Genomic DNA, 15212 nt, shown 5'->3' on the forward strand with positions numbered 1-15212 from the left:
TCTGAGGCAGTATCAAGGCCACCAACTCCAGGGAGCCCTCCCTGGATCCCCCTCCTTCGAGAAAGCCCAAGCCTGGTCCCCTGGGCAATGCAAAGGCCCAGAAGTGTTGGCAAATCCCCCCATAAGCCCCAGAAACAAGGCTCAAACGAAATCAAGGAAACCAAATCTTCAATGTATGGAAAAATCAGTGTCAGTGGGGACCGGGGGTCACCGGACCAGGTGGAAGGTCAGCCAGTATATCATGAGGGGCTGAAAGGCTGCAGCTCCCAGAGTCAGGTAGAGCTGGAGATGTTGCCGGGGGGCCGGGACCCCCATGCTGTCGGGGCCCAGGGCTGCTGTTCGCAAAGAGCGCACCTGGAATAAAGGAGAGAGCTGAAGCTGGGCCGGGAAGGGGAAGCTTGTCCCCAGCTCCGACCCCAGGAGAAGAGGAGCCAGCCCCAGACTCACGATGAAGTACATGAGCGCGGATGAAGTCCAGGCCAGCGCCACGTAGTAGCCATCGCTGCCGAACAGCAGGCCCGTGAGAACACTGAGGATCATCCTGCAGCGGGCAGGGGTGGGGGAGGGAGGAAGAGAAGGCTGGAGACCTCCCAAGGGTCCAGGCCTGAGACTGCCCCAGAGCCCAGCCTAGACCCCGCCTACCATCACTGGGGCCCTTTACCCCCAACCTGTCCCCCCCAGGGACCTAGACTCAAAATGAATTGGGAGGGCCAGGACTCAGCCCTAGGACCTGGATCTGAGACCCCCCTTCACTACCCCAGCTCACCCCTCTCCCCTGTGCTCCCAGGGTGACTCTCAACACATTCCTGACCTCCTGAGCAACACTACGCAGTTCCTGAGGAGGCTGCTGAAAACAGGTGCTCCTTCTAGCAGAGAAGAGCTAGAGGGGGTCGAGGGTCACAGTTCGAGGCTATAGCTATGCAGGCCGGGAACCCAGAGCGGTAGGCACCCCCGACCCAGGCGAGCCTCCCGCTCGGCCCACAGGTGCTCACCCCACATATTTGTAGCCGCTGTAGGCCAGCAGGTGGAAGGTGCTCAGGTCGCTGCGCACGGTGGCCAGGTAGACGCCCAGGAGCAGAGCTAGCACCTCCATCACAACCCACACCAGCGCCGTGCTTGCACACAGGCCCAGCACCTCTGGGGAGAACCTGTGGCCGTGTGGGGGTGGGGTGAGGGGAGCCCCAAACCAGCCATCCCGTGGCAGGAGCAAGACTGGGGGCACGGGTGGACTTGGGAGCTGGCACAAATCCCCTAGGGAGGTGAGGGGAGGAGTCAGGAGTGGAGAAGTGGTGGGAATGGGGAAGGGCTTGGCACTGACCTTTTCTGAATGCCCAGTGCCATCCCAGCCAGCAGCACGTAGGTGATGAAGGCCATTGCTGCCAAGAGCCAGAGAGATGTCATCAGCCTGGTTTCCTCAACCAGAGCCACCCCACTAGGTATTCAGAGCCACTGACACCCCCGTACTTCCTTCCCTGCATATCCCAACATGCTCGACCTCCACACTCAGCTCCCCAGTGCCCTGCCTGGGACGCCTTTTCCTGCTCAGCCCTCTCCCACTGTGTAAATGCTACCTGACCCTTCTCTCAGGACCACCAAGCCACCTCCTTCCCCGTCCCTGTACTAGGAAACTCACCAAAGTTTCCTGCTGTGTCTCAGAAACTACATCACAGGCCAGAGTTACCTCTGCTATTCTCACAAAAGCTCAGATGGCAGCTGGGTTTTCACAGCAATTTCAACTCCTCAGTCCTGTCCTCTGCCCCCTTCAAGCACCAGAACTGACGTGCCCACAAGAGGGCACAGTGTCTGGAGACAGCAAACCAACTCTACCACCTATAAGCTGTGTATCCTCAAAGATACTCAAATCTCTCTGAGCCTTGGCTTCAACGCGTAAAACAGGGATGGCAGTTCCTGCCTTACACAGTGACTATGAGAGGGCAACAAAATGAAGGAGGGAAGGAGAACCTGTGTCTCTCCCAGGGCAACTGGGCTGTTTGGCTGCCCTCCTGGTAGCCCCTCTGAGGGCTGGCCCGGGCATACTCACCCCTCCTCCAGCGTGTCCACCAGGGGCCTCGCCTTGTGCAGGCCCCAGGACAGAGAGAAGTCAGATGCAGAGTCTGCCAGCCACTGCACAGTGTGGGCGGCGTGACCCATGCCATGTAGACAGGCAGTTGTGGGAACCCAGAAGGGAGTGACCACCTCCTCAAAGAAGGGGATACTGGAGCAGGCCTTGGAGGACAAGTAATAACAGTGATAACAGCTAATGTTACTGCGTGCTTCCTGTGTGCCACGTGCTGGCTGAGCACACACAGCCCTTCGCTGAATTTCCACAACAGTCCTCTGTGGTAGGAACTGTTGTTATTCCAGTTTTTCAGGAGCATGAAAGCAGCCACCTGAGGTCCCATAGCTGGAAGTTGCAGGGCCAGGTCTAAACCCAAGGCTCCAGGCTGGGGAGGGACATGGTCTAAGTCAAGTGGCAGGAAGGTCTCAAAAGGGAGTACCCTGAGAGTACACCCAGGAAGCTGCTTACTGGTCACCCCACTCTGTCTACCTGGTCTACCTGGCGTCTAGGGACACCACAAAAAGCCAGACACAAAAGCACCAAGAGCAGATGCTGAACCAACACATGAGCATCTCTCTTCTCGTTGGCGCCTCAAGGCACAAGTCCCCCCATAACCCCTAGCCCAGGTCAAAGACTCACTGGGGATATAGAGGTCGGGGGCGTTGAGGTCTTGCCGCGGGGGCAAAGGCACATCACGACTGTACTGCACTTCCCAGTTCTGGTGGTGGCAGCAGCAGCCAGGTTAGGAGGAAAAGACAAGAGAGGAAAGAAGGGGGTTGAGACCTGGGGGCCAGACTTTGGGGCAGGATGAGGGAGGCAAGGGGGTCCACCAGCTCACCTGGCAGGCAGCTCACCTGGTGTGTGTAGGGGAAGACCAGTAGCCCTAGCTTCTTGGCCACATAGGCTGTGTCCACAGCGAAAAAATACTTGAGTTTGTTCACAGACACAAAACGGTGCAGCTGGGAGGGGAGAGAGGAGGCTGTGGGCAAGCTGCACCCTCAAACCTCGAGGTGCTCCTCTATGTGCTCCTTCCCTGAGGGCTGCTGTGAGGGTTAGGTGGGATCCCGTGATGCCCCAGCCCTGACCAGAAATCCTGCCACCCTTGCCCTGGGGGTGGGCCACACCTCCTTGTGCACCATGTCCTTCCCATGGGATGCGATGGAGCTGCCATAGGTCATAGCCATGTTGGCCATTGGGTCCCCAATCAAGTGGTTGACATTGAAGGCCACGTCGGCTCCTGGGGCTGGGTATCCCCCCGGCTGGCTGGAGTAACCACCGCTTGTGTCATCGAAGAGGGGAGGGGGATCTGGAGCTGCCCGGGCCCTGTGCTTGGAGCCTGTGGGTTTGTAGGTGCCAGAGTAGGTGACAGAAATACCAAGCATGAGCCCAAACCACTGCCCCTTCCCCAGGCTGGGCAGCCCTGTATGGGTCCTGGGAGCACCAAGCAATCAGTGAAGGAAACCAGCTGGATGAGGAGTAGCTGACCCAGACAGAACTTTGATGAGGGATCCTTTTGGAGAGGTGCTAAATGTGGGCAAAGAAAGAGCTGAGGCAGCCCCTGGAAATGGGTACCCGTCTGAGGGTTCCTGGGGGCCTCCTCAAGGGTACTGATCTCTGAACTGAGCCTTGGAGACTGAATTTGCTAGGTGAAGACAATTGGCAGGGCATCCCCGCATGAACAAGGGTGGGAAAGGCGACGGCTGGGTACGCGGAGGCCCTGGGAAGTGGTGAGAAACTCTACCAGGGTCATGACAGGGAAAGGAAGTTTGGGAGGCAAACCCCATTCATGCCCGAGTCGGGCACGGGGATCCCAGCAGTGCTGTCACCGCCCGATCTGATCTCAGGTTTGGGCCGAGAGGGCGAAGTCCGGGACGCGTTGCAGAGTCTCACGGGGCAGGAATCCGAATGACATCCGCCGCCCTGGGCAGCGGTCACGGCCGCCCCTCTCCCTCAGGGTGAGCAGGCCGCGCAGCCGACACTCCTCGGGCCGGTCGGCCCGCGCCCCCGCCCACCCCGCGCCCCACGCACCGTGGGCTCCGTAGCCCGAGTGATAAGCCATGGCCCAGACGCTCGCTCTTTCCGAGGGCCCGCTGCGTCGCCTCGTGGTACGAATACTAGTGAGGCAGCTGCTTCGCTTCCTGGGCACCGACCGAGGTTACCGAGCAGCCAGACACGTCCCCGTCCTGGCCGACGACAACAGCATGTCCGCAGCGTCATCCTCTGCCGCCTGCCATTGGCTCCTCGGCGGCGCCGGCTTGCCCATCCCCTCTCCCAATTGGTTACTGGCGTGCCCTCGCCGAAACGGATTCGGCAGTAACCAACTTCCGGGCGGGGGAATAGGCGGAGCAACTTGAGGCTCTCTTGGATTGGATAGTAAGGTTGTTAGTTCGCGGCGGAGCAGCCAATAGAAGGGTGAAAGTAGGAGGAGATTGAGAAGTATTTCCGCGCCTGCGCAGTGGAGCACTTGACGCTCTATCTGCCACGACTACAGCAGGAGAAGACCCGGCGGAGGCTGGCGGCGGCTGGAGTCCGGGAATGAAGTGTCGCTCGCGGGACGTGCTCCAAGAGGGAGTGGGACGGTGGGGCTGTGACCAAGCCCTGTCCCTCGGGGCTCTTTCCCCTCCTTCTCAATGCTAGCTTTCCTTCCCCGTCCTCCATACTTCCCCCAGTACTGGCGCGGAGCCCGGGCAGCCGGGGCGGGGGTGGGGTGGGGTGGGGTGGGGTGCTGGTAGGAGGCCGGGCCAAGCAGTGCCTGCGCGGCCCAGCGAGCTCCGGGATGTTGACTCCACCTCCCGCCTCCCACCACTCCTTTCCGCGCGGGTGCTGTCCGCCGTCTGGTGCTGAAATTCCCTACCGCCACTGCCGCCATCCTGCAGACTCCGAGGGCCTGGGCTCTCGATACACACACACACACACACACACACACACACACACACCTGGGCTCTCGATACACACACACACACACACAGACACACACACACACACACCTGGGCTCTCGATACACACACACACACACACACACACACCTGGGCTCTCGATACACACACACACACACATTACATGTATTGAAAAACCGAGGTCCGGGTCTGAAGTCCCAGAAATTGGGTGGTAATAAATTGGGTGGTAATAGTTGGGATAGGATCCTGCACCAGGCTTGTCCCGTCGACTCTCCCGTGGTCCAGATGATTTGTGGGTGGAGGTGTGCCGATTCGCCTCCTGAAGCATGGTTGCAACTCCTGAGTCATTGCCAGCCCTACAGTCATCTCGAAGTGAGACCCCCAAGCCTCACTCATGACCTCAGGGGCTCCTTTCTCTCCACCTTTCTCTCATTCCCACCTTTCCCGGAGACAGTCTTCGGGGCCTCCCTTCACACAGACCTCCAGCCACCACTTTCTACAGAGCAAGATCAGGTCCTCTTCGACCTGCCTCTAGTTAGCTACCCAGTGTCCAGTTACACCAGGTGACCTTCCTGCTCTCCGAACTCAATCCACATGGTCCAATTGCAGTGCCTTTGCCCAGAAGTCCCCTCCACCTGGGATGCCCTTCTCCCTCATATCCACTTGTCCAAAACCTAATTATCCTTTAAGAGTCAGTTCAACTTGTGCCTCTCAGAGAGACAGAGGGAAGAGTCCTGGCTTGGGATGGAGGCCGGAGGCCAGGCTCTAGGCTCCCTCTGGGTGCAGTAGTTTGCCCTGGATGTAAGTTCCATGAGGACAGGGCCTGTGTCATTCTCCACTTCTACACTTGTCTTCACGATGCTTGTGAATGCTTCACAGTACTTGTATATAGAAGACACCTAATAAACATCTGCGCCTAATAATTTTTTTTTTAAATGGATGAAACTCTGGTTCAGTCCTTTTTTCTCTCTACCGTTTCGGTTACTTCATCTTTAAATGGGTAGGGGTGTTGAACAGAATGGTCTTTGAGTTGCTCTTTGGGGAAAAAAAAAAATCACAAAACAAACCCCACCTAGCATTGCTGCTCCCTATGTCCCACCCACTGATTGTCTACCTTGGGGGCTAGGCCCTGGCCCAGGGGCAGATGTGAAGGTCTGAGGCCCCTGAGGGTCAGAGAGCAGCACTGGGGCCACCAGTACCTGGGAGGTGGTCCTCTCATGCAGGACAAATCCCACTCGCCTGTACAGCATGATGAATGTGCATTGAATCCAGCACCTTTCCATCCCCATTTCTCCGGTGGGAAAACTGAGGTTGGGGGTGAAGGGTGCTGACTCAAGATCACAAAGCCTAGGGCCCCGGGTGTCCTGGCCTCCTGCTTGCCTGCTCTAAGTGGAGCCCAGCGCCTCTGTCCAGCTAACGAGGCTCACCACAGCTTTCAGGGCTGTAACTGCCCCCTCCACCACCGCAAGCGAGGCTTCAGGGGTGGGGTCTGGGTGGGCTCAGACCTGGGCCTACTCAGAGATACGACCCCGCGGGTACCCACCCCCTTCGAGATTCATTTTACAGCAGGGGAGGCTCAGGGCCCAGAGAGCAAGGACTCGTCCAAGGTCGCAAGCTCGATCGCGGCAGGAAGGGAACCCAGGCGTCCGTTCACCCAGCCTGGGCTTCTCAGGGGCGGGGGCAGCGCCCGAGGTGCCAGGCGCTGCCGGCGGCGCCGAGGGTGCCGCGGGGGCGGGGTCAGCGGAGGGCGGGGCGCCGGGCACCGCGGCTGCCAACGCCTCCGCCGCGCTCAGGCTCTAGCTCCGCGCACTCCCTCCGCGGCCGCTGAGCCGAGCGGACGCCCTCCGGGGCCGCGTCGCAGCCCTCCGCGCTCCCCCCTATCATGCCCCGGGCCCGGGCGGGGGCCGCCCAAGCAGCCAGGACACCATGCCCGAGGGCGGCGGTGGCGGCGACGGCGGGGAGGTGCCCGCGCTCATCCCGGACGGCGAGCCGCTGCGGGAGGAGGTACCGGCTCTGTGTGGTGGGGGCCGGGGCTGGAGCGGGAAGAGGGGGACAAGAGAAGGGGCGACCACCAAGGCGGGGGCTGAGGAGGGAAGTCCGGAGACCCTGTAGGCAATGACGTCACTGGGGTAGCTTGCGTCCTGCAAGAGGTCCTGGGGCCTAGGAGCCCACGTGGGGGTAGGGGTGGGGTTGTCTGGGAAGGGATGGGGGGCAACTCCCGCCCCCGACGCCCCCTCATCCCGCCTCGCCTTCCTGTGACGTCAGCACCTGGCCCCTGCGCGGCCCCATTCTGCAGCGCTGCCCCTCACCCCCAGAGCCCCGGGGTCAGGCCCCCAGGCACTCACGAGGTGCCCGGGCGGCGCCTGCAATGCAGCAGCGGTAGCGGGGACATGGGGGGCGGGGAGCGGAGGGAAGAGGGGAAAGAGGGAGGGAGGTGGCCTCTGGTACCCCTTCTCCCTCTCCCTGAGGTGAGGCCCCAGGGCCCATCCTGCTGGTTGGGACCCTCAGAATGGCCCCTCCTCAGTCCTAGCCAGGAAGAGGGTCTGCAGGGCTGTAGGGCCCAGTGTGGGGTGTTGGGGGTGGTAGGTGGTGAGTAGATCTCTGTGTGTGTTTCAGTGGACGGAGGGTGCTTGTGGGTGTGTGAATGTCAGTGCGTGCTCTGCACACCTTGAATGGGATATACATGCCCTATAGTCAGGTGAGGGTCTGGTGGGTCCCTTGGCTTGGGTGAAGTGCTCACGTGTGAGTGCATGTGAGTGTATCATCCTGCAGTGTGTGGGTCTCTCCCGGTAGAGTCTGTAGGTTGTGGGTGTCAGGTCGCAGTAGGGGTGGGCGGATGTGCACCGTGGTAGGTAAGGGGCTGCCGTGTCCCTGCACTTCAGCGAATGTGTAACATTTATGTGCATCTGTGTGTCCTGTGTGGGTGGGTTGGGGGAGGGGGTGCGTGTGCACCTGTGCACCAAGTTACAGTGGGGGAGGGGGGTTGCGCCCTGGGCTCTGGTGAGGGTCTGCTGCGTGCTGGATAGACAGGCAGCGGTCACATTCCCGGTGGGTGGGTTCTTCCGTGAACTTGGGGTGGGGTGGGGTGGGGGTCGCGGATGAAGGTACGTGCATCCCACTGGCCCCGCAGGTCAGGGTAGTGGTATGCCTCTGGTGGGCGGCTGCTCCGGGCTGGGATGGGGACAGTTCCTCTCCTCCTGGGTTTCTCACGGCCTGGTGGGACTGTGGGGGAAAAGGTGGCCCGTTAACCGCCCCCTGCTGCTTCCTCCAGACCACGTCTTCCTTCTCCCCCTTTTCACCCCTTCTCTCTTCCACCTTCTCTCTCCTTAGGCACCTGGGGATGAGGTGGGAGCCAGGCTGGCAGCCCGGCCAGGGAGTGGTCCCTGCTGCCCGGCAGCTGTGTCCCGCCCCCCCCTCAGCACAGATGGGGAGTGGAGGACGGCACTGCATCTGCTCCCCACCCCACCGCCCAGACTCACACCTCTCCCTCTCTTCCTCTTTCTCATTTACTTAAAAGCCTCGCCCAAGTCTCCTGCTGTCCCTAGCGAGACCAAGGGACTAGAGGGAGTTGCAGGGTGACGGTAATAATATTTATTCCCATGGCCAGACCCTGTGCTAAGATCTTCACACATTATGATCTCGTTGAATCCTCACAACAACCCCAGTTTACAGAGGAGGAAGTTGAGGTCCAAAGAGGATGAGGGAACTGCCCAAGTCATAGAGTGAGTGGTGGAGCCAGCACCCAATCCTGGGCTCCTAAGCCCATGCTCTTCACCCCTAGGACCCCTGCCACCCTGGCTTCCCACACCACCAGGTCCAGGAATCAGTGCCCAGAGAGGGCAGGGATATGGCCCCAATCACACAGCAAATCGGGAGCAAAGTCAGGACCAGAGCTCAGTTTTCTCAGTGGCCAGTCGTGGGGGAGAGGGGGGTCCTCTCCTCTTTTGGCAGAGATGGGTCTATTTTGTCCTACATGCCCCTGACCGAGAGATGACAGGGCACAGTGGAGGATAGGCTTGGGGCAGAGAGGCCTGGGTTTGAGTCCTGCAGCTCGACTGTCAGTTGGCTAGAAGGGTGAGGCCTGGAGCAAGTTGCCCCGTCCCTCAGAGCCTCAGTTTCCTCCTCTGTAAAGTGGGGGCACAGCACCACCTCCTTCAAGGGGCTTCAGCAGAGCAGCAGGCACAGCGGACGGCCGCGGGCTGACCCACGCCTCTCCTCTCTCTGCCCACTCCGCAGCAGCGGCCCCTGAAACAGTCCCTGGGAAGCTCCCTGTGCCGCGAGTCGCACTGGAAGTGCCTGCTCCTCACGCTGCTCATCCACGCCTGCGGCGCCGTGGTGGCCTGGTGTCGCCTGGCCACGGTGCCGCGGCTGGTCCTGGGGCCCGAGGCGGCCCTGGCCCAGGGGGCTGGGGGCCCGCCGCCCACCTACCCAGCCAGCCCCTGCTCGGATGGCTACCTGTACATCCCACTGGCCTTCGTCTCCCTCCTCTACCTCCTCTACCTGGCCGAGTGCTGGCACTGTCACGTGCGCTCCTGCCAGGCGCCGCGCACCGACGCCAACACCGTGCTCGCCCTGATCCGCCGGCTGCAGCAGGCGCCGCCCTGCGTCTGGTGGAAGGCCACCAGCTACCACTACGTGCGGCGCACCCGCCAGGTCACCCGCTACCGCAACGGCGACGCCTACACCACCACGCAGGTCTACCACGAGAGGGCCGACAGCCGCTCGGCTCGGGGCGAGTTCGACTACTCGGCCCACGGCGTCCGCGACGTCTCCAAGGAGCTCGTGGGCCTGACCGACCACGCGGCCACGCGGCTGCGCTTCACCAAGTGCTTCAGCTTCGGCAGCGCCGAGGCCGAGGCCTCGTACCTCACCCAGCGGGCCCGCTTCTTCAGCGCCAACGAGGGCCTGGATGACTACCTGGAGGCCCGGGAGGGCATGCACCTGAAGGACGTGGACTTCCGCGAGTCCCTCATGGTCTTCGCCGACCCTCGCAGCCCGCCGTGGTACGCGCGCGCCTGGGTCTTCTGGCTGGTGTCGGCGGCCACGCTGTCCTGGCCGCTGCGCGTCGTGGCGGCCTACGGCACGGCCCATGTGCACTACCAGGTGGAGAAGCTCTTCGGCGCCAGCTCGCCCGCCCCCGGGGCCGGGCCCAGCGGGCCCCCGCTCTCCCGTGTGGCCACGGTGGACTTCACCGAGCTCGAGTGGCACATCTGCTCCAACCGGCAGCTGGTGCCCAGCTACTCAGAGGCCGTGGTCATGGGCGCCAGCTCGGGCGCCTACCTCCGTGGCTGTCAGCGCTGCCGCCGCTCCGTCAGCAGCAACTCGCTGCCCCCCGCCCGGCCCAGCGGGCCCCGCCTGCCTTTTAGCCGCAGCCGCCTCTCGCTGGGAGCCGGGGGCCGCGCCACACCGGGGGTCTTCCGAAGCCTAAGCGGGGGGCCGCTGGGGCGCCGTGGGGAGGACACGGAGCCCCTGGAAAGCCCACCGTGCTATGAGGACGCCCTTTACTTCCCGGTGCTCATCGTCCACGGTGACAGCGGCTGCCAGGGGGACGGGCAGGGTGCGCTCTGAGACCCCCGCAGCCCCCAGACTGGCCCTCTCCCCACCATCCCACCACGGGGCTTCCACGCCTGAGTAATTGTTATCCAAAACAGGAGGGAAGACAGACCAGCACACAAGGGATGGGGTGGGGTTGGAGCCCTTAGACAGGCTAACATGCAGGGACCCGCGGTCATTTGGGGGGCGGAGGGACACCACCGCGGTTGGGTCTACGAACCGTCCCAGCATGGCTCCCCTCCACCACCACCACCACGTCCCACCCCCTGTGATGGCGGACGACCTAGCTTGGGGGCCTCTCAGGCTGCACAGGGAAGGAAGTTTCCAGAAAGCCTGGGCTGGGGGAGGAGTCCCGGGGACAGCTGTTGCCTGCAGCAGAGGGCTGCCTATGGACTCTTCCCTGCATGGCTGAAGCCACGTCGGGGGCCCTCGAGCAACCCAGAAGCACAAATCAGTGGCTTGGGGCCACCCAGCTGGGCTGGCATCCGTGAACCTGAAGAGCCGGCTATGGCAGCACCACGGCCTCGGCCCCACTACCCTCCCAACGTCCCCGTCCTCCTTCCCTGACAGGTTCGTCCCTGCCTGCCCTCTGGCCTCTGCTCAGGGCCAGTCCCTGATCAGACCCTGTGGCGCGGCCCCTCTACCAGGAGCCTGGTTCTTGGAGCACAGCCCTGTCCCACCCCCCACCCCCCCTGTTTTCCCTGGTCCACCCTCCCTTGCACATCCAGTCACCCCTGTAACCCGGGGTTCCTTCCCAGGGCCCCATCTCAATTCCATATTCCCTGATCTCTGCTCCTGGCCCCAGAAGTCCACGTCCGCCTCTGTCAGCCACGCACACGCCTTCCAGGCTGTGTCCTCTCATCGCCCCCTGACTTCTCTGCTCTTTACCTTCCTGATGACCCACGGGGCTCAGGGCTACCGGGCATCCGAGGGGCCTCGGCCCCGGCCACAGGCTCTTGGACGATGCCCTTGCTCTGCCATGGAGGCCCCTGCTTCCCCCGTCCCTGGGGCCTGGCCCAGGGGACACCAGCCCTCCCCCAGGGAGGAGAGAGTAGTCCCTTCCCTTCCAACTGGGGCTTCCATCCCCTCTCATGGGCCGGTGGGGGAGGGAGGAGGCAGAGAAGATGCAGATAAAATAAAAGGTATGAAATGGAAGGTCTTCTCACGTGCATTCCTGAGTGGTGGGTTCAGGGCCACCACAACGAACACAATGGGCCATGTTAGGTCTGGGAGGGGATGCAGGGTGGGGCTGCAGACCCCCAGGAGAGGGTGAGCTCCCTGCCTGGCCTGGGGTCTCTGAGACTCAGATTTGGGTTGCTCTGAGCAGCTGACTCCAACCGACCGGTGTCTGGGTCGCTTCTAAGAGACTGTCCAAGTGGCCCCTCTTCCAGCCCAGCAGCGGTTTCCATTCTGCTGCTGGGTGTGCTGAGGACTAAGGGAGTGTGGCTGGTCCCCAAAATGGGAAGAAAGAGGTATGGCCTGTGGCACAAATTCAGTTCCCCCGATGGCTGTTGGTGTCATGGATCTGAGGGAATGGGCACTGAGCAGGTCAGAGGACGCAAAGCTGGAAACAGCCAGCCCCAAATCAGGGCATGGGGTCTGAAGACAGAAGAGGGCAAAGGAAGGGCCTCCCCCAGTGGTGGAGCTCGAGCGGTCCTTGGAAGTGACATCTTCCTGTACAGCTGTGCAAGGTGTTCACTATGCAAGAGGTAAGTGTGGGTGGAATCCCACCTGTGGGCCACTCCTCAAGCCCTGGCATGAAGCTGCATCCACCTGGATAAAGGGCACCCTTTTCTAATCCATGCAAAGGCACCATAAGGGCCAGTGGTGGCCCTAGAAGAGTGCTGAGAATGGGTGGGATTCCCCCAGGCAGAGACAAGGCGAAGGGTGCTCTGGGCAGTGGGAGCTGCCTGCACAAAGGCTTGGGTGCAGGGCATGAAGCAAGGGTGGAAGCAGAGCTGTGGAAGAGGTAGCTGAGGCCTTCAACACCAATCCCTTAACTGGGGGATTGCCCTTAAACTGGGGCAAACAGGAGCCACGGAAGGTGGTTGAGCAGGGAAGTGACAAGCTCAGGGCTGCATATTAGGATTTTTAGCAAAATTCCAGCTGCCTGTTGGCCACATGGGGAGGGTGGAGTTAGAGACCAGAGCTTTCCCTGTGCATCAGCCCACTGCCTCACAGGGGGTGAAGTCAAACCTTTGTTCAGAAGCAACTTAGGTGGAAAACTCCGTGGTGCCCAAACATTCAAGGAGGCTGCAGGAGGCAGGGGGGCAATGTGTGACTCCAGCTCCTCCCCATAGGGAAGATTTCCCTCTTCCATCATCCTGCTCTAACACCTCAGCCACTAATGGCCCACCAACCACTATCCATTCTCCCCTCCTCAATACCAGAAACCCAGTTTTACTTTAGATGGCGATGAGCCCAGCTAAAAGGCAATATTTCCAGCCTCCCTTGCACATATGGTGTGGCTGTGTGACTTAATTTTAGGGTATGAGATATAAGGAGAAGGTCTTGGAAGGGATTTCTAAAAATGCTCCTTGAAATAGAAACAATATTGGTGAAGGTTAGTTCTGTCCTCTCTGCTTCATCCTGCATTCTGCCTGGAATGCAGATGTGATAGTTGGAACTCCAGTAGCTACTTGGGACCTGGAGATGACTTTGAGAATTGTAGCCATGTGCTGAGGATAGCAGAGAAGCAAGATAAAAGACCTGGGGCTGGGAATTCCCTGATGGTCCAGTGGTTAGGACTCTGAGCTTCCACTGCGGGGGGGCACAGGTTCGATCCCTGGTCAGGGAACTAGGATCCTGCATGCCGTGCGGCGTGGCCAAAAAAAAAAAGACCCTGGGCTTCTGATGACACCATAGATGTGTCCACATCATCCCTGGGTTGCCTACTTCCAAACCCTCTCAGTGAAAAAGAGAAATAAACCATTAGTTTGTTTAAGCCACTGTTTTTTCTTGTCACTATTACCAGCAGCCCATGTTATTACCTATTTACTGCTGCATCACAAATTACCCCCAAACTTAGTGGCTTACAACATCAGTAATCATTATTATCTCTCCTGGTTTCTGTGGGTCAAGAATTCAGACATGGCACAACGGGAGTGGCTTATCTCTGTTCCATGATGTCTAGGGCCTCTGCTGGAAGAATCAAAAGCCAGGAGTGGAATCATCCAAAGGCTCGTTCACTCACATGTCTGGCAGTTGATGCTGGCTGATGGCTGAGGGCCTAACTAGGGCTACTGGCTGGAACGCCAAAAGAGGGCCTCTCCATGTGGCTTGGGCTTCCTTATAACTTGGTGGCTAGGTTCCAAGGACAAGTGTACCAAGAGAGTGGAGGCTGTATTGCCCTTTGCGATCTAGCCTCAGAAGTCACGTACGTCACTTCTGCCCTTTTCTATTGGTTAAAGCTATTACAAAGGTCCACCCAGTTTCAAGGTGAGGGAACATAAGACCCCCACCTCTCGCTGGAGGCTTGTCAACATCACATTGTAAGATTAACATGTGGGATGGCAGATATATTAGTGGCCATCTTCAAAAATGCAATTGGCCAATGAGCCAAACGCCATTCCTAACAAATCAACATCTATAGACTGGTCTGCAAAATTAACACCAACCGTTTTTTGTGTTTTTTGTTTTGTTTGTTTTTTGGGGGGTTATTTGGCTGTACCATGTAGCTTGTGGGATTGACCAGGGGTTGAACACAGGCCTCGGTGGGAGACCGCCAGGGAATTCCTGAACACCAACAATTTTATAATGCTTGTTTGAGGGAGAAGGTGGTGGTATATCAGATGTGGGCCTACTGGGGGCAGAATGGCATGCTTAGGTCATTTATTTGGGTCCTCTAGCCTACAGTAGATTAAATATGGCCACAAACTCTTTGTAGCTCATCCCCTCAAGAGGTGGAATCTATTTCCTTGCTCTCTAAATCTGGGCTGGCGTTATGGCTTGCTTTGTCCAGTAGAATGTGGCAGAAGTGAGGCTGCACCGCTTTGGAGGCTAGGCCTCAAGAGGACTTGCAGCTTCCACCTGTGCTCTCTTGGAGCCCCGAGACCACCAGGCTGTGAAGAAGCCCAGCCTAGTCTCCTGACAGATGAGAGGCCACATGCCCCAGCCAACAGCCCGGACATGCCAGCCCAAATGGAGCCACACATGACTGTAGCCACAGGAATGACCCCCAGGTAAGAGTAGCAGACTAGCAGACGAACCACCGAGCTGATCCCAGCCCAAATTGCTGACCTACAGAATGGTGAGAAATAAGAGAATCCTTGTCGTTTCAAGCCACTAAGTTTTGGAGTGGTTTGTTACATGCAATGGATAGCTGATACAGGCTCTGAACCCATTTCCACCTCTTCATGGAGGGTCACTGGGCCTGCACAGCCTGGTGAAACTGGAAACCCCAGTGTCTGCTGGACAGCTCCCATCTGGTGGTCTGGTGTCTCTTGTTCACGTGTTTGGTCTCTATCTGAGGCAACAGTGGACCAGGATACTCCATTCTAAACCATTCTCAAAGGAGAATAATGGCTGAGGAAGGGGGCAGAGCTTTGTCCCCAGATCCCAGAGACCTCTGCCTCTGCTCTCTGATCGAGGCCTGACTCGGCTCCACACAGCACGGCTGAAACAAGGTGCCCGATCTCCACACCCCCAACCCTGCTTCTCTCGATCTTTTCCATCTCAGGAAATAGTGTCACCACTGTTGCTTA

The 15212-nt window shown here is 59.5% G+C and overlaps 2 protein-coding genes across 4 annotated transcripts; one reads left to right on the top strand and one right to left on the bottom strand.

Moving 5' to 3' along the window:
* Positions 1 to 151: 151 nt before the first annotated feature.
* Positions 152 to 4755, bottom strand: YIF1A (Yip1 interacting factor homolog A, membrane trafficking protein). 3 transcript variants are annotated; one of them, XM_082477077.1, is made up of 8 exons: positions 4088 to 4755; positions 3184 to 3395; positions 2914 to 3018; positions 2699 to 2777; positions 1319 to 1376; positions 993 to 1148; positions 448 to 541; positions 152 to 354 (listed from the first exon to the last, which is right to left on the bottom strand). In XM_082477077.1, the coding sequence occupies exons 1-8, from the start codon at positions 4116 to 4118 to the stop codon at positions 208 to 210; spliced, it is 882 nt and encodes a 293-aa protein (XP_082333203.1). In that variant the 5' UTR covers positions 4119 to 4755; the 3' UTR covers positions 152 to 207. The 3 variants fall into 3 exon arrangements, with proteins under 3 accessions (XP_082333203.1, XP_082333202.1, XP_082333204.1); XM_082477076.1 differs by lacking the exon at positions 1319 to 1376 and having other exon boundaries at positions 993 to 1251; positions 4088 to 4347; XM_082477078.1 differs by lacking the exons at positions 2699 to 2777; positions 2914 to 3018; positions 3184 to 3395; positions 4088 to 4755 and adding an exon at positions 2042 to 2688.
* A 1841-nt stretch (positions 4756 to 6596) lies between these two features.
* Positions 6597 to 11664, top strand: TMEM151A (transmembrane protein 151A). The gene is made up of 2 exons (XM_082475981.1): positions 6597 to 6960; positions 9193 to 11664. Exons 1-2 carry the CDS (start codon positions 6883 to 6885, stop codon positions 10522 to 10524), a joined length of 1410 nt encoding a protein of 469 aa, XP_082332107.1. The 5' UTR covers positions 6597 to 6882; the 3' UTR covers positions 10525 to 11664.
* Positions 11665 to 15212: the final 3548 nt, after the last annotated feature.

The sequence above is a fragment of the Balaenoptera physalus genome (assembly GCF_965194825.1).
Source record: "Balaenoptera physalus genome assembly, chromosome: 10".
Taxonomy (NCBI): domain Eukaryota; kingdom Metazoa; phylum Chordata; class Mammalia; order Artiodactyla; family Balaenopteridae; genus Balaenoptera; species Balaenoptera physalus.